Raw genomic sequence first — 21,334 nt, forward strand, 5'->3', positions numbered from 1 at the left:
AGAGAAGAGCAGTGCAGCTTTTGTATTGAAAACATCAATTTCTAACATAGACGTTTGCTTTTTACAGAAAGAAAAAACTGCTCTTGGAGACAAGTTTAAAGAACCCTCAGACTGTGAAGACCTGCATTGTCAACTCTTCCCTTCCTAAAAATCAGGGCTTAGTCCCAAAACTATAAGCTCTGCTAAAATACTTGGGCTGCAGTCACAATGAACAATAAATTGCACAAAATGAAATCTGGAATAAACCCAGTTCCTCATTTGTGACTGGAATGGGAATTGCGCTTCAGTCTTTGAGGGTGAAAACACTATTTTAATAACGTGTTGCCTCAACAGTCTCCTTTAACATTCCCTTCCCTGTTTCTTATGGCTTTAGGTTGCACTGTTGCAGCTATGTTGAAGGATGGAGAGTGAAAAATACCACGACAGTCATGAGAATTGCTGGGATTCTGTCTCACTGTGCTACAACTGTCATTTTGTGGTTGTGAAACATTCTTGAAGAGTGGCCAGTGTGATATAAGGGATGCCTGAGAGAGGACATAGCTGATATTAAAGCAATATTCCTGTGGATTTTGGCTGAGGAGGCAGACAGTGTTGCTGCAGTGCTGTATAAAAGCTGAGCATAAACTGCAGCCATGTTTGAGTAGTTTTTCAGCTGTATTTAGACCCTTTCTCAAAGCATCAATAGGCAGAAATCTACAGAGATGCTGAGCAGTCAGTTCTCAACATCTGCAAATGTTTTTACAGCAGAGCTAACTTACCCTGGAGAGCACTAGAAAAAAAACTATTATTTTTGCTGCTTTTTTTGAGAATGGAGATCCAGGGATGGGGGAGGCTGTGCTGAATTTCTTAGAACAAGGAAATAGGTACCTAAAGGCAAAAATATTTTTGTTCACTTTCTCCTCGTTGTCTTCCTGCTGCTCTTGCATGTGTAAAGGCATAGTAAGTTATGTAGGATCTGGCTCAGGGATTTGACAACAAATTAACAGGCTGTTTCAACTCCAAGAGCTCTTCCTCATCCAAGTAATTATAAACTTCAACATACAGAGGCTTAAAATAAAAATAACGATCCATTTGCCACCTGCCTGCCAGCACAGGAACAATTCTCTGGCAGCAGAGGAATACACCTGATGACCTGTTTGTTCAGAATTAAGCCAGTAAAAAACAAAGCTCTAACCTTCACAGTTTTTGTGGTGATATTTAGCTCCACTGACTTGTGTATGATTTGCTCTGGATCAGGATGGGGCCCCTTGATTCTAATACATGTAAGGTTTTCTCTCTTTCTGATTACTGCGATCTCTTGAGTAATCTCTGGCTATTTCTTAAGCTGATTGTGCTTTTACTTTTAATAGAAGCTTCTCTATGAATAGCTGGGAATTGCCTTAGCGTTGTAGTGGCCTTGAGAGGAGATCTGTCACAGTAGGGTTATAGTTAGAGATGAGGAAGAGATTGGTACATGCCAAAATGCAGAATACTCTGAGGAATTGGTGCAGGGCGTGTTGTCACTGCAGAGCTGATCCTGCAGCTCCAGTGCTGAAACTCAGGTCACCTCTTCTACATCAGTGCAGCTCTGGTCAGAGATCCCAGCAATACACTTGCTTCCCTCTGAGCTGTGCTGTTTTGATTTGATGTTCCTGATTCTGGGCAGTATTCTGTTTTATGTCTGTTCATATAAGATGTGTTTGTTATGCTAGGCGTGCGAACTGCCTGGCACCCCAAATTCATCTTGGAGAAAGAAGTGCATTTCCTGAATGAATTTGTATAGACTATTGAAAAAAAATGATGTTTAAAGAACACTTACTGCAAAGAACAAGTGAGGCACTGCATTAGCACTCGATATCTGTCTGTCTTTTGTTTAGACAAAGTTGAGTTCAAACTGGACACACAGACAGGCCAAAGAAAATGTTATTAGGAATCAGTGTATTGATTTGAAGACGTGAGAGGAAGATAACAGAGAAGGAAATTTGGAGAACCTTTTACTTGTGGGAAATAGGGAAAGGAACCGAAGGCTGGAAGACTGACCTGTTTTTCCAGGTCACTATGCCATAATTGTGCTATAGATTCAGGGTGTCCATTTACAGGCAACACCAATTCTGACTCCTCCTTTTTTTCAATTTAATTCCTAAAAGTTTTCCATGAAGACTTAGACCCCTTTGGAAATTCTGTGGATGTGTATCTGTATAGAAAACTGCCATTTTGTCACCTCATATGGTCACTGCCCAGACTCAACCAAAGAATAAAGTTCCTTGGGACATGAGAGGTGCCATCCCATTGGTTGATCAAAAGGACTGGCAGACACATTGGAACCAGCCAGGTCAAAAGCTCAACTCTTCTGGGACTATTGATCCAACTTTCATTCTGGTATAGCCTGAAATGGAGATGTCTTTTGTGGTTTTTGAAGTAGAGTTGAATGGCTCTGACTTTGCTTTGCACTAGAGGTGTCAGCAGTCTGCTACTTTTTCCTCAAGGGCTTAAGAAGCAATGCCTCTGCACCACGTTTCCAGCCAGGGTGATCCTAATTATATCTGAAACTGCAGAGGTGCAGTGTATAGCAAGGAGTTTGGCACTGTTCCTGCATACTTCTCCAAGTGGAACAGAGATGTAAATTGGAATCTTAAATTCCCTCTGCAGGGCAGCCATGCACCTTGGACGTTTTGGTCATGACGACTGAGTGCAGTATAACTCTTACCTTGCAGGACTCTGTCCTTCCTGCCACGTTGGAAGGGAAGCAGCCTACATTCCTGCCCACAGCATACTTTGCCTCCGACTGATAAATTATCAGGGTACATGCATTCAGTTGTATAAACCCACCACTCATATCTGACCACTAATAGCACACCACCATTGAGGTACCACCTCCTTTCCTTATACGGCTTCTGTTTGGGTTTGTATTAGTGGGCTCATCAAAGTGATTTTTGCCTTTTCCAGTGAACTCCTTCAGTTGTTTGTACCCTTTATGGTGTTCAGACTGTGGGGAGAATGCCTCCTGTTCTAGCGCACAGTGCTGTCTGGAAGTGGAGGTGGTGTCATACTGCAGTGAAGAAATGTGCCTTGAGCTACATTTGTTCTTCTCTTAGGCCTTCCAGCAAATACCAGGACTCCAGAGGTGATGAAGCTCTGGCAAGAAATCTAAGATGATACCATGAGTCTATTATCTTTCAGTCTGCCATTGTACCTTCTGTAAGGGAGAGAAGAGCAAGAAATGGGGATAAACCCTTTTTATTGAGAGTTTCCCTGTGATGAATAGCTTGAATATTACTGCTGCACAGTCTAGTGCTGTCCCTAAACACAGGAGAGCCTTTGCTGCTGGATAGCCTTTAGTCAAGACTCAGCTGCAGCCTGACTTGAGAGAGCTTGGCCAGATTAAGACACTGGTGGTGGGAAATAGCAAGGTCAGCCTCTTGCTCATCGCTCTTAGCATACATTAATCCTAGGGTGTTATTGTGGCTGTGCTTTCCTATCAGTCATTCCCGTCCCAGAGTTTTAGCGTACAGCTTGTCCTTTTGTTTTCTATCAGATCAAGTTGCAGGTGCTGTACAGGTCTTGTTTTTCAGGGCTGCAATCCTTCTGTTATGGCAAAGCCAGGATTTGTTTGTGCTAAAGCAGAACAGTGTTACTGCAGTATTATGACAGATCAGTGTGGCTTGAGAGACAAGCAAAAATACTGGGTTTACTTTTAAGGCCATAAAACCTGTGTTTCTTTGTTACTGCCATCAGAACTGGACTAGTTTGATTCTCTAAAGTGGTGTTGATGCCTGGTATTGTCCTCTGAGAGACTGGAAGTTGCAAGGAAATTCTGGAGACACTTTTTTTGCCAGTGTGTATATGCCTTAGAGGGAGCAAATGGAAAACTTGCTTTCATGCTATAATGGTTAAAATTCACAAGGCAGACAGGTCTGGTTTACAGCTTCTGGGATGGAGAATAATATATCATGCTGGTGTAGTGATTTGGGGGGCATATGATAATGCCAGGTTAATGGTTGGACTTGAGTGTCTTAAAGGTCTTTTCCAACCTAAACAATTCTCTGATTCTCTATATTTCTTACACTTGTGGCCCTGGGAGCCTCTTGACTCAGCCAGTGCTGTGGTTGCTTTTCCCTCGAATCCTGGTATTGCTACCCAAAACTGATGTTATGGGTTTGTTTGTTTTTTAAATGAGTAAAACCAGCCTCATTTTCTTTCTCCTGGGACTATAATTCTTGAAATCAAAGCTGAACTTTCCACAAATAGGTAATCCTTACTGCCACATCTATTCAGGATACACCAGGCTACTTACTCCCTTGAGGTCCTGATAGTGTCATGTACAATAAGTTCTATACAGTATTATTCTTTACCTTGAATATCCCAAGGCAGCAGGCAAGATCCAGGACTTCATTTTCTATTGCCAAAAAGATCCCAGAGGAAGCTGCACTGTTACAGTGCTGCAATTTTCTACTCTCTTGACTCTTTCCTTCCCCAGTGCTGCAGCCTAGAGTCAATGCGGCATTTGCTATAATGGGCAGTGACTTTTTGAGATCAGGCAATGCACTGTAGACTGTACCACTCTGTAAATAATACTCCACTCTAAAATGCAGAGTTTCAAACAAGAAAATCCCTTTACAGCTTTTACCTGCAAAAGTACAGAGAGGAATTGGCTCACAAGTGCTGTTGAGGTGTTGGAGTGCCCTGTTTTCCTTTCCCATCTGTGCTTTACGTCCTTGCGTGTTCTGGGCTAACCCATCTGCAGGAAGATAGCAGGGATGGAGCTGACAGATGTCAACCCTCAAAATGGAGGAGGGAAAAGATATTCCTCATTAATTCTCTCACAGCAGAGATGAACCGAAGCAAATGACATCTTGGGTGAGATGTTTGGTTTTGTATGCCAGAAGTACCTCTTGTTTTTCCTGTAAACTCTTGACCTATGGCTGTAGACACTGTAAGCCTCAGCAGCTTGGGTTGATGCACAGCAGTGAGGGATGCAGGAGCTATGTGGACATCAAACTGATTTGTTTCTATGGAAACAAGTAGATTTCACCACGTTATGGGAAAGTAGGAGGGGGAATTATCCCTCTGGGCCTGGTTCTGGTTCTCACATTGGATTGGTTGCTGCACTGCAGTCGTAGAGCAGCAGCCCATGAAGGGATTATCTGTCTAGTCAGTGATCCCAACTAGGGAGAGAAGCACGTGGATCCAACCTACTCCCTTTGCAGACTTCCTCAGCAGGGATGACACAAGGCACTGTCACGATATGCAAGGACTCCCAGGATCACAGCCCTCCATCCCACTTAGAACCAAAGAATTAACCTTGGTTACTCATAGCCAGAAAGCAGGCCTGTACCACAATACAGACAGCCGTGACAGTATCCTGCCCAGAATTTTCAGTGAGGATGGCAAAGCTGATGAACATACTTTAGCACACCTTCTTCTAGGCAAGGGCTGAGAAGTATTTATGGTGTCTACAAAAACTGGTGCTGTATTTAGTGTACTGCTTTCAAGAAGCCCCAGTACCTGAAGTCCTGTTACTAGGGATGATGAAGGAATCAAAGCATAAATATAAACCTTGATCAAAAGGTTCAAATAAGAGCAATACTTCTAAACCCTATATATTCCTAGTGGTCTGTATTACTGAGTCAGTATGAATGGACCCTGTGCCCTTGTGCAAGGTTCTAGTGCTAGCTTTTCAAGAGGGACCTACCTATTTAGGTCTCAGCAATTACTCTGAGAGGAAAGGCTTAGATTTCTACAGTGTGTGTGTGTTTAAGCTTCTTGCCAGGATATTCCCTTGTCTATTCTCTTTTTCCTCTCCTACCAATGTAGCACAGGAGCTGTGTAACCTCTAATGGAGAGAAATTTCATTTGCTTGGTTTCTGTCCCTCCTTACTGTATACAGGGACTTCAGTACATATTATGTAAACTGAGTTAGGGATGGAGTGCAGCTCTATGGGAAGTTCGTGCTTTATGCTTTGTAATGCAGCCAGTGAATTGATGGGATGTTGTAACCCTTGGTGATGGGTTTGCACGGGTGCAGCAGAAGAATGTAGCAACATCTCTGCCTTACTGTCAGTCACACAAAAAATATATAGTGCACCTTGAAAGTCAGGCCAGATCCTGCTGTAAGGTCTACCAAGCATAAAGCTAGGGTGTACTAGCCTTCCTTGGAATTACTGTAGACAGACAGCAGCAGAAATCCCTGGGGCAAACTCTTGGCTGTACCAATTTACTCTGTGGCCTGGCAGGCCTCCAGGCCATTGAGTAAAAGTGTAATACCTAAAGTATAAGAATACTTTTGACCTCCTTGGATGTCTCATGCCCTATGGAAACAGTTACAGCCATGCAGCTCTGTAGTTCTGCATCAAATCAACTTGTGTACAGAGGCTACAGTGCAGCCATGACTTGGCACAATGCATACAGCTGTCTTCCAGATTTTGATGTACCCTGAAGCTAGTGGAGTGTGAAATAGAAAAATCATCCCAAAGGATTCAAATAAAAATAAACAATAGAAAAACTCTTTATCTCATCCTGCTGCTTCCGGAGACCTGCCCAGAAGCATGTGCAGGAGAAGGACTGAATGAGATACAAAGAAGGGAGATATGGAAAGAATGAATGAGAAAGGGACTGACTGCAATGACTCTTGGGAACCAGTCTGTGCAGTCAGAGATAAGCCAGAAAAGCAGAATTTAGTGCACGCTGGTAGAGATTTAGTGCACTCTGGGAGAGGTAGAGGAGAGAGCTGTTCCTAACCAAGCATTTATGTAAGAATTGCTGTGCACTTTCCTTTTTGCTTTTTCAGTGTTTATAAAGGTGCTGCAGGCTGAAGTCTGAATGTGGCCACAACAGCTGGATTATCAGTGATGCGAGGAAGCATTACACAGGTTCTATCGCCTCTCTATTTATCTGAGCCCTCTCAGCCCACACTTGACTCAACAAATGTGTTCTAAATGGGGTAAACTCATTCTTGATTAAGACTTTGATATTCAAGACATGTGGGTCCTACCAGAGACCCACAAAAGCGCATAAATAGGAAAGTGCATTTCGGTAAACAAAAGGCTTTATCCTGTTCTGTAGGAGAGTGATGTATGCTCTACTAAAAATTGCCAAGATGACACAGGGAACAGTACTGGCAATTGTCACCTATGTGTATCTAGATTGGTGATCAAGTAATTGTGCTGTGTCCTATGACAAGAAAATCCCTATGGCTGAGATGGAAGGTCATTCAGCTTCTCTCTCTTCGTGGCATGTTGCTTAGTCCCAAATGCCAGTGAAACAAACCCCACTGTTATGTTTGTTCACAAGAACTGGATTTGACTTGCCAGACTTACTGTATGTAGGTTTTCAAACAGCCAGCCATGCAGTTTTTCTATGGATGTGGATTCTCTTGGAGGGGGCTGTTTCCTTAAAAAATTCTTGTCTTTTTGGCAAAGTTCACCTTACTGAGTAAAGTGAAAACACAGCATGGGAAAGATGCAGGAGTGCTCCAGAACACCACACATCCTGGTCAGTGCTGAAAGGGCCAGAGGAAACAAAACAGAAAGATAATTACTGTGAGAATCATGTCAGTTCTGGAGCCAGATGTGTGTGTGTACAATTTCTACACTTTTTTTTCTTACGGTAAATTAGCATAGTTGCTGTCTTTTAATGTTTGAAGACCAGAGTGCATCAGTCTGCACAAAACCTTAAAGACATCTTGGGCAGAACACCCCTCACACTTGCTGGAGACCTGTGCTGGTATCAACTGCAATGCTGTGCAAAGCAATAGAACTCCTCAAACCAGATAGGGAAATAGGAGAAGATGCAAATTTCAGAAGTTTATCTCTCATTCATTATTTATCCCCTTTGACTCTTGTCTGAAAATGAACCAGTAGTATGCTATAAATGGGTCCAACTTATACTAGCATTTGTGCCTTGCTCTGCTCAAACAGCACTTGTAAAGTTTATAAGACAGTCTCCAGGAGCTCACCTTAGATGCAGCAATCTCCCAAACTTGAGAAGAGGTCTGCTTGGCCCTTTGTGGTTACTGATCTGGAGAGCTCTATTGGGGGGAAATGGATAGGTGTTGGAGATGCTGTTTGAGTGCCAAAACTACTTAACAAAGCAACTGTAAGTGTTCAGAGTCAGCACAATAGTGTTAACCTCCCTTTGCACAACTGTAAATAGTAACTGAAGGTACAAGGCAGTGGGAAGCCTTCTCTTTAATTTCTTTGTTTCTGATACCATGTATATTATGATGACACTCATGAACTATTGCCTGTCTTTATTTTTCACAATTGTATTCTTGAATAATGAATCATTGTGCACAATAATATTGCCAGTATGCTGGAATGTGGTATACTTACAATAGATCTTTATTTCTATACGTATCCATTGTGTGACAAATATCAATTGTAGCCTAAAAAATTATATTCTTCTAAGTGCTTATGGAATTGCTGTCTTTCACTGTGGGTCAAGGCTAGGCATGCTGTTGTGCTGTGGAAATTGGCAGATAAATGACACACATCCTCTGGTTTAAACTTCTTGTGAGTGTAGATGTGCTAACCTTAATGGGAAAAAAAATGTGACTACCTAGGAATGAGACTTGTCATGTGATAATGAGTCTGTAGGACTGGTGTCCAAATTCAAGTGATGCAGCATTAAAAGATGAAAGCTAGGGCAGAAAAAACCAGTTAGATAGCAGGTTGATGTGTACTTTTGTTCATAGTGCACTGGCTTTTAAGCGTTCCTTGTTCATGTTGGCCTCTCCTGGGTTTCTTAATTTGAGAAGCACTTTTGTTCAGGGAAGGTAAGAGCTCATAGAGGCCGCAGGAAAAGAAAGTCTAAATCTGCAGCCCTCTTGTTAACCTACTGGTTGCAGAAGATGGAACAAATTTGTCTTTGTTTTTTGCCCAGTGTCTGAGTTACAGAACTCCTTCTGAATGTATTTGAATGTCACTTGAATGGTCAGACCAAGAAGGTGCTCTCAAGGGCAGTTCCTGTATCTACGTTCCAGTAAAACTAGATGATGGCTGTTCGGAAGAAGCATGAGGCTTGAGTCAGTGCTTAAGAAATGGAAAGCTACCACTTCTGAGGTGTTTGTTTTAGCACTCAGTAAGATTAATAGCAAGTATTTTTAGTCTTGAAGATGTTCTGTGGTTAACATGTTCTATAGATGTCAGCCTGTGTTTTAAGGATTTGAGACGTGCTGGAATATGTTTGAAAACATAGCTGTTGTGAGTGCTGCAAGATGAAGTGCTGTTCAGAGATTTATAAGCTGTTCATAGAATGTGGCCTGTATGAAGATGTGCATGGCAATCAGTGCAATGATCAGAAGTTATATATCAAAGGTACTGATACTTCTAGATTGCCTCAGGATTCTTGTAATTCATTGTGCCATGATGAGCTAGTGAAGAACTCTTCATCTAGATGTGTGTGAATGATGAATGTTCAACTATAAGACCTGACAGATGAAATGAAGATAATTCTAAGTATTATTTTCAACAGGAGCAGGTCTGAACTGTTTAACCAGACAGTAAAATCCATAGGGACATATTTTCTGCTGTATATTGACATAGTGCTTTGTGCAGTTCTGATTGAATTGCTCTCCCTGAGCACCACCAGAACACAGGAAATAACAAACACTGCGTTTAAAAAAAGCAAACAGCCATGTGAAATTGTGGAGGCTCTGTGAATCTTAATTTTCTGAAACTAATATAATCCAAATTGGGGATTAATCACATCCCTTAATACCCTGTTTGTCTGTGGGTGTTTAATAAGAAATCAAATTGAAATTAAATGATCAGATGGTGGTGTTCATTCTTCTGTTCTTTGAAACTACTTTTATGTCTTCATAAGCTGTTGTTTTGGCTTTTTAATGGAGGCTTTACCTTCTCTAGTGCATTCTAGAATTAAAGAATCTCCAAGGGCTGGCAAACAGTAAACTTGAGGGTACTGTATTGGCACATCTAGACTGAAACTTGATTCCTCTTTCAAAGCCCTCTATCAAGATCTTTGTAAGCCTTCCTGGAGGGAGGGAAAGGAAGTGGTTGTAGAAGCATTTGGTTTGTCTTCGATTTAGAACAAGAGATGGTGCCATGGGCTCGGTTCCATTCATGGCTGATGACTTCTGTTGCAACTTCAGCAAAGACTACAACCACGCATGAAAAAGCTTGGACTCAGAGTTCTTTAAGAAATCCAGATTACCAGTGGATGAAGGAGGTGAAAAAACACTTTAATTCTGCAGTACAAAGAATAACTTGTGAACAAGGCTTAATAAACCAGAGGCAAAATTAATTTTAGAGTCCAGGAGTCCTAGCTGCCTGTGAATGGACAAATGCTCTTAGATTCTCCTATATTTGTATTTTCTATTTATCTATCTGAAATTAAACTCTTGCTGGGTGGAGCCCTGAGCTCATAAAAATGCATTTGTAGTGCCCTGGCTGTGTAAATGTAAAGTTGCATGATGTCAAGATTGCCTTAGTATGTGTCTGACGTATTTAGATTTTCTCTGAACATTGCTCCACAGTAACTGCTTAATTCTTTTCCATCCCTCATATTTTTTTTCACTGTTGCATTACTAATGCAGCTTTGAGCCCAAATCTGTACTTTAATGCAGCTCTACATACTAAAATAGAAATAAGACTGGAAGGGGTGATGTGGTTGGGCCTGCCCTGAGGTAACTAGTCAAGAACATGTGTAAGCATTTCAGAAGTGTGCAATGCAAAATATAACAATAAATCGTTTTTCAGGTCATTTCCCTGCCTGAACTTCTCCAGACTGAGACTCCTCAGGATTAACATCCTCGGTTTAGAATAGATCTGTCACTGCTTAGACTAAGAATTTACCCACCTCAACATGTTCTATCTGACAGTAGTTAATGTGAGTGTGTAATTCTTACAATAACTGAGGGTTTGGGTGATGTACCTGATATGAGCCTAGTTTTCCAATTCTGATACAGTGCTTGGAATTGCTTTGCTGGAATTGATACCTTAATATCTTGATAGGGAATTTTGGGTCAAATAAATAAGCAAAAAGACACAAGCAAATGAAGTATTTATATTCCCTGAATACAACTTCTCCGTTTCAGCTGCTACTTTGCTGTGTTTTCTGAATGAAGCCTAGAAGAAGTGGCACAGTGTGGTATTCCTGCCTAAAAGTGTAGGAAATAAAATGTTGCCAACTTCTGCGTGTTGCAAGCAAAGCAAGAAAAATATTTTCAGTTCTTAAGATAACAAAGTGAAGAAGGAAAATGGGGGGCTGCTGTTCTCAACCTAATTGAGTAACATTTCAGGCACAAAGTCTTGTACAGCGATGTACAAGATAATGAGGCTGTTCTTGATGTCATGCTACAGGCTGCCTTGTCTTACAAGTAGAATCCCTGCTACCCTTGTTACTCCAGCACTCATAGCCTTATAGCATGTTACTTCTGAAAACTTAATCCATCTTTCTATTTCCTCCCCAGCCTTGCTACCATACAATTCCTGTTTTGGAATTGAATAAGTCAATTTATGCAACCCTTGCCTGCCTAAGTCATTTGGCACATGGCTGTTCTTATATATCATTTCCCAGTTTTGACTTAATTTCATCACTTTTTGCTGCTCTTTCTGGAGTAGTGTGTGTAGATCTTTCCCTTGGCTCCTGGACTGGGTGTGTTGTTCATGCCACACATGCTCTGTTGGTTTAGTTTATTTACAGAAGCAATTCATTATGCCTACTGCAAGAGGGCGGGCAGGACTCCTGCATGGTCTTCTTGGCACCCAGCCAACGTGCTACTGAATTTATTAATCCTTTCCTTTTAGTGTTTATGATCTGAAAAGCTTAGATGTAGCAGGAGGAGGAAAGAGCGTGTCCCAAAGACTATAGAGAGAAAGGAGATGAATAAAAAATAGGAAGTAATAGAAATACAATAGGGGGATATTGCATCAATTTGTTTTTTACAAGGCATTTTGGCTGTAACTCCTGATAAGAGTCAAGCACAGAGAAAAAAGTTGAACTGTGTGTCTCCCCTGATAGTTTATGGGTAAGAACACACGTTTGTTTTCTGGTATTGGGACCAAATTGCACATATCTTCACTCAAAGTGGCACTAATATTGTTGACCTAGGTCACTGGATTTGGCTGATGGATTTGTTTTGTCTTGTGTGAGAACTTAGTGTTTTTTCCTTGGAACAGGAAACAAATGCTCAGTTAACTTAACAAATTTGATCCTTTTTTAATACTGGAACCCAGATGCCATGTAGGTTTTCCATATACCTTTGTCCTAAGTCTTTGCCTTAGTAGCTGTGACAAGGACAGCAGAAAAATCAGGATTTTGGCTGAAGCAGAAAGCTTCAGGAAAACATGGAGCACAACATGAGTGGAATCTTAATTCCTAGAGGGCTTACGCTTGTAAATGCAAGTGGTGCTTTTCCTGCAGGAAAGCAGGATTTGGTACTGCAAGTCAGAGATCAATAACTATTGTCTCAGTATGCTAGAATGGGAATCTATAGTAATAGGATGCCTTTTGCTCAGGTGGAGTAAGTTCAAAATAAGTCAGTGCTGTTCAGATGAGTTTGTTCTGCTAAAAACTGATGCTGGGGTAGGACTCTATCACATATTGACTGCAGACATCTATAGGAATGCTGCTGAGATGGCAGAAAGCTGCTAGAATGATGCAATACCTAAAAGATTTCAGGGTTAATCCCACAGGAATGGGAAAATAGAGCTGTATTATTTGAAAAACAAATGAAAGACAAACCCTGGTTAACTCTTTGTACTTCTGGAAAACCTAAAGTAATGAGAATGGATCCCAGTCTTGTGTTAACTGGGTAGAGTTAACAGAACTGGTAGAGTAATGGGACCAGAGGTCTCATTTCTCCAGACTTAGTAATTTACAGGAGATATTTTTATTTGAGATGTTGGAGATAGTAGGATGACTCCTTGCTGTTCTTTCACTGGAAGGTACTCTGTGGTTTTTGATGATACCAATCCATTGATCTCCCCACAGATAGAGAACTACTTTTATAGCTGAGGAAAAATAAATACAGAGTAGAAGAACTCGCATAGGATTGCATAGGAAATCAGTGGCCAAACCAAGACCCCAAACAAAACTGCTCAAGTCTTTGTGTTAAAAGCTCATTCCTCATCCTTATTTCCATTTGTCAGTACTAAAATCATATAGGACTTAGAGTAAGATGCTCAAAATGAAGAGCCCTGAATGTCTCAGTCACCAGAACAGTCAGTCACTACTGAATTAGCAAAATTACTCACCAGCACAGCTGTCAGGGGAGGGAGAATTGTGTGCCAGAATCACAGCAATGTAGGTAGGACTTCTTTTAATAAAGAATACTATATTCATGCTGTAGGAACCATGTTTTGAGGTGATGGGTCTCCCACTGGGCAAGGAAGCTATCAATTGTATTTTCAGAAATGCTGAGTGGCTCTTGAAGACCCACGTGGGGCTGAGGACTTGAAAACCAGGCCAGAAACTATCAAGGTCATCAGCAGATGCAGTGAGCAGGCCTAGCTTTGATCAAAACACTTGTATTTGGAAAAACAAAAAGCAAAGGAGGATTTGTGGGTTGTGGTTAAGTCAGCATTTGGAGAAGAGCAGTGAAAGGCTTCCTTCCTTTGAAGGATTTGAAGTACACAACAAATCAGGATTCTTCTGAATATAGAAGGAAACTGCTGCTATTGCCTTGGCAATACTTGTGTCTTCTAGTTAGCCAGGAGAAACCCTGGGTGGAGGCAAGCCTTTGCTGCTGTTGATTCTTTCAGATGTATCATATGGTGTTTGCACACTGGAACAATGTGGTGCCTTCTCAAGCCCCAAAGTGCAGGATGTGAGAGGATTTTGTTGTAGTTTAGGTAATTGTATTTTGTCAATAGGAGACATGCTCGTTTTTGGGCTCTGCTTCAACTTCTTTTCCTGATGAAAGATTATTCTTGTTAGCTAGCTTGGAATTTCAGCTGGAGCTATAGCTGCTACAGACAGGATTAGAGGGGATGTGCTGCGAGAATAGGCTTCTTCACAACAACAGCTCTTACCCTTTTGAGGAGGAACACTTGGGGTTTTAGTGCACTAGACTTAGTGTTTCCCTGGCTGAGACTCCTTGTTAGAATCCATGTAAGAAGAAACACTGTGAAAAGGGAAGGAAACAATCATTCACTCATGTGAAACTTCCTGTTTCATTTCAGGGACTTTCTGCCACGTGGATCTGGCATCGTAACCAGACGCCCGCTGGTCCTGCAGCTGGTAAACGCCAGCACAGGTATGTGAGCTGCTTCCTCTGTGTGTCCAGCCAGATTGCTGTCTTAACCAAGAAAAGTCTTATTTGATCAAGGGCACTGCTCAGTATGGAAAAAATAACAGTTCTCCCCAGAATGGCGTGCAGCTGGTTTTCAGTTCTCTCTGGTTAACGTATGATGGATGCATTAAGTGTTAAGAAGCAAATTGCTGCTTAATTTTTTGGGTTTAATTTGTTAGGAAAGGCTATGTGCACACACTTATCACAATTTTCCTTTACCTATGCAACTGTGACTGTTATATGTGGATAAGACTTAAAAGCCAGATGACCCAGCTGATGATCTGCTGAAGTAAGAAGGCGAGATGAATTAATCTCTGGGAAAACACTGGGATCTGGAGGAGAAAGACTATGGAGTTCTATGGCCGGTCTTTTGGGCCATTGAATGGTTTTGCTGCTTACTTGCAGGATATTCTTATTACCATTCCTCTTGACAACTCATGGATGAGATCTTAACTTACATTAAGTGAATGTTTTGAGGTATTCTTCCCCTCTTGTGAGGTGAACTGGATCTATCCATGGCAATCCCCTTGCCTACAAGTAAGGAGATAATTTGGCTTGTAGGAGACTTTAAAATTTGAAGCAGAGTCCAAGTTCTGAATACCAAGGTATCTCCCAGTGTACCTGTGGAAGTCACCACTGCTGCAGGCAGGTGCATGCTGAGTTTGTTTAGTATCAGTAGAGAAGGTCCTGAATCATTACTTGAATGAAAATGAGAGGATGCCACCTCAGCTGAGACAAAAGCTGGATTGTGAAGATGTTTGGCTCAACTGAATTCTCTCAGACATTGATCAGATAATGTGACTACAGTAACTTTAGTGCCAACCTGCCAGCTCCTTGTGGGAAAACAGGCTTCATCCCTTCAACTGTTTTTTGTTTTGTTTTGTTTCAGGACACAATGTTTTCATTACACTCTGAGTGTTTCTGTGGTTTCAGTGACTATTTCTGACTTTCTGCTTCTGTTTAAATAGAATATGGTGAGTTCCTACACTGCAAAGGAAAGAAATTCACTGATTTTGAGGAGGTCCGTTTGGAGATTGAGGCGGAAACGGATCGTGTTACTGGCTCAAACAAAGGGATTTCCCCTGTTCCCATCAATCTTAGAGTCTACTCTCCCCATGGTGAGTCTGAATGCAGCATCTGGGTCAGGAGCTAGGTGGGGCAGGTTGCTGCTTTGTCATGAAGTTAAGACAGATGAACAGATGAAATGAAGTGTACTTGATTTTGACTGTAATCACCATAAGCCTGGGCCATGCTGTACCAAACTGCCAGCCTTTGCAGTATGGCTAAAACATGTTTGCCTGTCAGCTGAAGGTTCTGACTGCTAGCAGAACTTCTCCTTGAAGTAACTGATATCTATGCAGAAACTTGTTCCTGAGAGTGTTCCTTTCCATCAGTATGGGCATTATAGTGAAGAGCTGCTGTATCTCCCCTCCCTGCTCTCTGATGCTGCTTTACTGGGCAAATAAACTGAAAAAAAATAATGGGGAGTGTCTGTCTTGAACATTTTTCTTCAGTTTGTATGTAAATACATACTTTATATAGTTCTCTCCAGGTAATGCATATGTCATATGGCCCTGATCTTAGTGGAAGAGTTCTGCTTACACAAGGGAGCGACACAGGCCCAATTTTGTCACCTCTTTAAATGTGAACAGCTGTATGGGCATTTTTTTAGAAAGCAGTAGCTCAGTGCTATGTAACATTTGGTTGGGTGGAACTTGTACTTGATTTTTAGTTGTATTTTTTTCTCTCAGCAGAACAATTAAACAGTTTCAGGACTCTGTATTGTAGTCCTTCAGGAAAAGGCTCAGCTGACTTTGATAGGAGCCTTCCTTGAATAAGGATGGCAGGATTGAGCTCTTCAATACAGAGGATTATTCTGAAGGAGTAGAACCAACTCTTCTGACTCTCCAATCTTTGTTATGGAGTGAAAAATACTGTCATCTCCTCCATTTCAGCGTAGCATATGTGGAAAGACTTTGAGAGAATAGTTTCCCTGATCAGGGTGAAAACAAGTGATTTAATGGGAAAGGTGATGAGATCCCTGATAAACACAGCTAGTAAGAACTAGCAACTAGTTCTTACTAAGCAGTGACAAAATGGAACTAGAAAGGTCTGTGTGTGCTTCTGTTATGCCTATTGTATATTGGCGACATTAAAGCTAAAGGTGGTGCTTACAGCTCACACCATTCCTTACCTAAACACTCCCTTGTGCTATCTCCTGTTTCCTCTGTCTAGTCCTGAACCTGACCTTGGTGGATCTCCCGGGTATGACAAAAGTCCCAGTAGGGGACCAGCCCCCTGACATCGAGTTTCAGATTCGAGATATGCTCATGCAATTTGTCACCAAAGAGAATTGCCTCATCCTGGCAGTATCCCCAGCCAACTCTGATCTGGCCAACTCTGATGCTCTGAAGATTGCAAAGGAAGTGGATCCTCAAGGTAAATATCTCTTAATTTAGCATGATATTGCTAGACAGTGGTCTGATTTTTCCTTTTACCTTTTGGTTGTGATTAGCCCAGCAGCCGTGGGCTCTTGTCTGTCTTGGGTTGTGTCATCACCAACACATTCTTCTGAAAGGTGTTAGGGAATGTTAGCAGTTACTATAAGGGAATTTTCGGTATTTCCATTTCTTCCTTTGTCTGAGCCCCATTGCTGGAGAGGTGAAGGATTTCCTTCAGTCATCTGCATTCTGCCTGGAGAAAAGTAGGAAAATTTGGACTGTATTTCCTCTCTGCTGTGGCAGAGCATGTGCTTGTTTCATCAGGATATAAGTGAGAATGGAGATGAATTTTTGTCTGTTTTGCTTTCATGGCCTCTTGGACCTGATGGGAATTGTAATGTTTGAGTTGAAGCCCCTGAGTTGCCAAGTTGGGCGAATCTGTAAGTTCTGTGAACAGAGGAAAATATTAATGAGTTGTGTTTTCCACAGGGCAACGCACTATTGGAGTCATCACTAAGCTGGATCTTATGGATGAAGGAACTGATGCAAGAGATGTATTAGAAAATAAATTACTTCCTCTTCGTAGAGGTCTGTTTCCTCATGCTTTTTCCATTATCTCCTTCCTCTATTTTTTTTTGTCTGAGGTGTCCTGGCCTCATCCCCTTCCTCCAGTATATCCCCTTCCTGCAGCATCTGTTACACTTGTAGTTAAAACATCTCTGTTCTAAGATGAAACTGAGAAAAGCTGGGAAACAGGGATCAGTCACACTATTAATAGGAACTTTTTGGTATGTGTACCTTGGTAAGAGATCCTAGCAGAAGCAGAGCCTTATGGTTTTATCTTTACTTTCTTTTTCCTTACTTCTTTTAATAAAGCAAGCTGCAGAAATGGAACTTCTATCCAAAAGACTTCCCTCATCTTTTATCTAGATGAGATTGCCAAGGATTGAGACTGGGATGTGCTTTGTGATTGAGGGAACAGTAATAAATAAGCTAATTCTCAGTTGCATAGTCATCTTTGTCCTCATACCAAAACATCAGAACCTGGGCTGTTCAGAGGAAATACTAGTTTTAAGCTCTTCTAGTTGGTTCTTAACTATGTGTTACCAGCTAGGTAACTTCCTTCCCATTCCAAGTCCTGTTTACATTCTCATCCTTGCAGCCTCCGGATCTCTAACCCCACTCTTCTTACAGGTTACATTGGTGTAGTGAACAGAAGTCAGAAGGACATTGATGGCAAGAAGGACATTCAGGCGGCTCTGGCTGCAGAGAGGAAATTTTTTCTCTCCCACCCTGCCTACAGACACATGGCTGATCGCATGGGAACCCCCTACCTGCAGAAAGTACTGAACCAGGTACTGTCAGCAGTGAAGCACTGCTGCCTGCTGTGTCAGAAGAATGGCTAGGCTGGCTATCAGGGCTCTTCTGAGGTGGAAGAACATAGGCAAAGTTAAAACTTGTGGTCAACAAACTGATAAATACTTCAAATTGGTTTTCTGCAGTGAGACTTGTGAAGATTCATTAATTCATCCTCTTCTGCATCATAAAAGGCATTTTGGTACCGACTCTGAAGTGTTTCCTGACTTGTTTCACTGTATCAGTATTACACACATTAAAGCCAATAATGGAGGTTACACAGCAGGGGCAGAGAGGTGCATTATCCTCTCAGTGATACTGGTGCAAAAACAATAGTTGGTTCATTGCATTTCCACTATCAGAATACGAGCTCTTTCTGACTGAGCTGAAAGATAACTTCTGAATTTCTGTTGGTCTCTATACCTAAGAGTAAGCTGCAAAGACTGATTTAAATGTGATAGTGGTAGTCATTTTCCCATCTATTAAGACTGTCTTCTTTCCTAGCTCCTACAGTAGCAACTTATTGTCGCTTCCCTCGAAATATTTCCCTAAGTGAATAATTATTTTGTCTTTTTTCCTCCTACTTATCTTTAAACTGGAGTTTTCTGCAGCTATGCTCTGTGGAAACTCTATTAGAGATTCATCAGTGTTTTGGCTCCTTCCACCTTGCCTTGTCACCCTTACTCTTGAAGAAGGGCTTCACCACCACCCTGGGTGTCAGTGGTGTGCTAATCTGAAGACAGAATAACCTTTACCTCGGTGTAAATAGCAAGTGCTAATACTTCCATGAAGCTTATTCTTGGGTTGGAGCCAGTAGTATGAATGGGAGTTTTATACCAGACTAGAAGGTAAAATGAAGAATAGAGGGGTGCAATATGTGGGAGCCTGGGAGATGGGACACACCCAGCTCAGAGCTGGTATTTGTCCTGGGCTTGACTTTTTATTAGGACCACTCAAAAGGACTGAACAAAGAAGAGAGGAGCATTCCTCTTCATTTTGTAATGTGGAGGTAGCAAAGTCTTTAACCACATGGAGGTTTAGTATTATCTTAAACCTTCTTCTTGTGCAGCAATTGACCAACCACATCCGTGACACCCTGCCAGGGCTGCGGAACAAGCTCCAAAGCCAGCTTCTCTCCATTGAGAAGGAGGTGGAGGAGTACAAGAACTTTCGCCCTGATGACCCTGCTCGCAAGACCAAAGCTCTGCTTCAGTAAGTGGCCTCAGCTACATGTCCTTCCCTGAAGATGACTGCTCAGCTGTGACTTCATGCTCTTTGCTTTCTTTCAGAATGGTCCAGCAGTTCGCTGTGGACTTTGAGAAACGCATTGAAGGCTCTGGAGATCAAATTGATACCTATGAGCTGTCAGGAGGAGCTCGGATTAACCGCATCTTCCATGAGCGTTTCCCCTTTGAGCTGGTGAAGGTACTGCTTTCCTGTGCTGCTGACATTCACTTTGCCTTCTGGCCTGTTATCTGTTACCTCTTCTGTCTGTCTCCTCCTTTTTGTATCTTTCATCATCTGTGTTTCCTTTTGACTATTTTTTTCCATGTTTTTCCTTTTATCACCTTTTTTACTGATTCAATCTTTTTTATTGCAGCTTTCCCATAGTATTGACCTTTCCTTTAGTCCCTGTCCTTATGACAGAACTTAACTTTCTCTTAGTTAAATGACAACATCTCTTTGGCTTAATTCCTAAATGCTAAATTAAATGTGCAAAATTACTTCCTTTAACACAAACAGTAGTAAATTAAGGACAAAATGTCCTTGCAGATACATTAGGTCAAAGCCACTTTGACTGAATTTCACATGGTATGAATTGTGCTCAAACTTTTGCCATGCTTAAACCCAAACACCAGCCTAGACCTAAATTTGCCCTAATAGATATGCAAGAAGCAGGAAAAAGGATGTAGGTATACCTGAGATTACTTCTGTCTGTCCCTTTTCAATATCCTAGAGATAGAAACAGTGTAGAAGCTCTTCTGTCATAACAGTTGAAGAATATTTATATTGAATGATAGTTTTCTTGGCTGGCAAAGTACACTAACCTGATCAGAATGGCTATGGGGAAACTCTTTTTAATGTCAGTTGGAACAGTCTCAAGAGCCAAATCATTCCACTCCTGGATTTTCTGTATTTTGTTTCCCATTATTGCATTTGAATAAGACAAGAGCTTTTAGTGAAATACAAGAGCCTGCCTTGTGTTGGATAGTACATTTTTGTATGCCAATTGTAAATCTATTTGATGTTAACTGAAAAAACAGCTGCCAGGACCTCATGCTAAATCCTGAGAGAGAAAGCAGTTTGTTTTAGAAAGCAATCTAGCACTTCAGTCCTATTGCTTTATCTCAGAAAAGCTCCTTGGGAGCTGCTGGGGCTTGGCATCTGTAAATGTACCCTTAGCTATTCATATTTGTCCAGGATGTCTGTATTGGCAATAGAAGCTTTATGGCTAGACGCTGTGTCCAAAACTCGATCTGAAATCTCATCTGTCACATGATAGTGCTGGCATGGGACCTCTTCTCTGTAAAGCATGCTGTTGTGTGTCCTGGGGTTGTGCAAATAAGGATCAGACAGTTTCTGATAAAATTCTCTCTTGGTGCAGATGGAGTTTGATGAGAAGGAGCTGCGGCGGGAGATTAGCTATGCCATCAAGAACATCCATGGTATCAGGCACGTATCACACGCTAGGCAGACCATTGGCTGCATAGCCTTGTAAATACCTCTAGAGCTTCCGAATGGAGTTGAAGACTTCTGAGGTACGGTAGGTCAGCCAAAGGGGAGGGCTAACCTCCTTGGACCACCCTGGTAGCTTGAGTCTGGGAGTGGGGATAATCATCCAAGTCAGTTGGCTTTTCTCTTCCCATGTGAGAGTCACCGGAGCCTAAAAGGTAAAACTGCCTTGGTGACTGGATATTTTCCCTCTCCTTCTTGTGTCTTGACATAAGAAAGGACAGAAAGAGGGATGCAAGCTCATAGTACTCCTCCATTTAGTTTAAAATGTTGATTTTCACTTCTTGCCTCCATACTAACCAACAGCTAGTTGTTCAAAACAGTTGTTGGTACTGAGCACCTCCTCCCCAGGAGATCTGAGGGACCATTGAGGTGCTCATCACCAGGATCCCTATGGCTGCAGGATGCAGTTAGTGAACATGCTTTTGTTCCCCTAAGCAGAGGTTAGCTGTCAGAAACCACAGCCCTGGGTCCTTGTCACGCTACTCCTGGGAAAGGTGTGCAGGACCTGGCACCAGACAGAGTGCTTCCTGCGTGCTGAGATGGGAACAAATACTGACCTAGATGTGTTTTC

General features: G+C 41.8%; 1 protein-coding gene across 2 annotated transcripts in view; it reads left to right on the top strand.

Annotated features, from left to right (window-relative positions):
- The window catches only part of DNM1 (dynamin 1), a 66,125-nt gene that overhangs the window by 8,735 nt on the left and 36,056 nt on the right, over window positions 1-21,334 (top strand). For both annotated transcript variants that reach the window (XM_062011477.1, XM_062011478.1), the window contains exons 2-9: window positions 14,121-14,194; window positions 15,199-15,348; window positions 16,466-16,669; window positions 17,161-17,259; window positions 17,866-18,026; window positions 19,097-19,239; window positions 19,317-19,452; window positions 20,633-20,700. In XM_062011477.1, coding sequence (XP_061867461.1) covers window positions 14,121-14,194; window positions 15,199-15,348; window positions 16,466-16,669; window positions 17,161-17,259; window positions 17,866-18,026; window positions 19,097-19,239; window positions 19,317-19,452; window positions 20,633-20,700 — 1,035 coding nt within the window. The remainder of the gene's footprint in view (window positions 1-14,120; window positions 14,195-15,198; window positions 15,349-16,465; window positions 16,670-17,160; window positions 17,260-17,865; window positions 18,027-19,096; window positions 19,240-19,316; window positions 19,453-20,632; window positions 20,701-21,334) is intronic.

Source organism: Colius striatus, chromosome 19 (assembly GCF_028858725.1).
Source record: "Colius striatus isolate bColStr4 chromosome 19, bColStr4.1.hap1, whole genome shotgun sequence".
Classification (NCBI taxonomy): domain Eukaryota; kingdom Metazoa; phylum Chordata; class Aves; order Coliiformes; family Coliidae; genus Colius; species Colius striatus.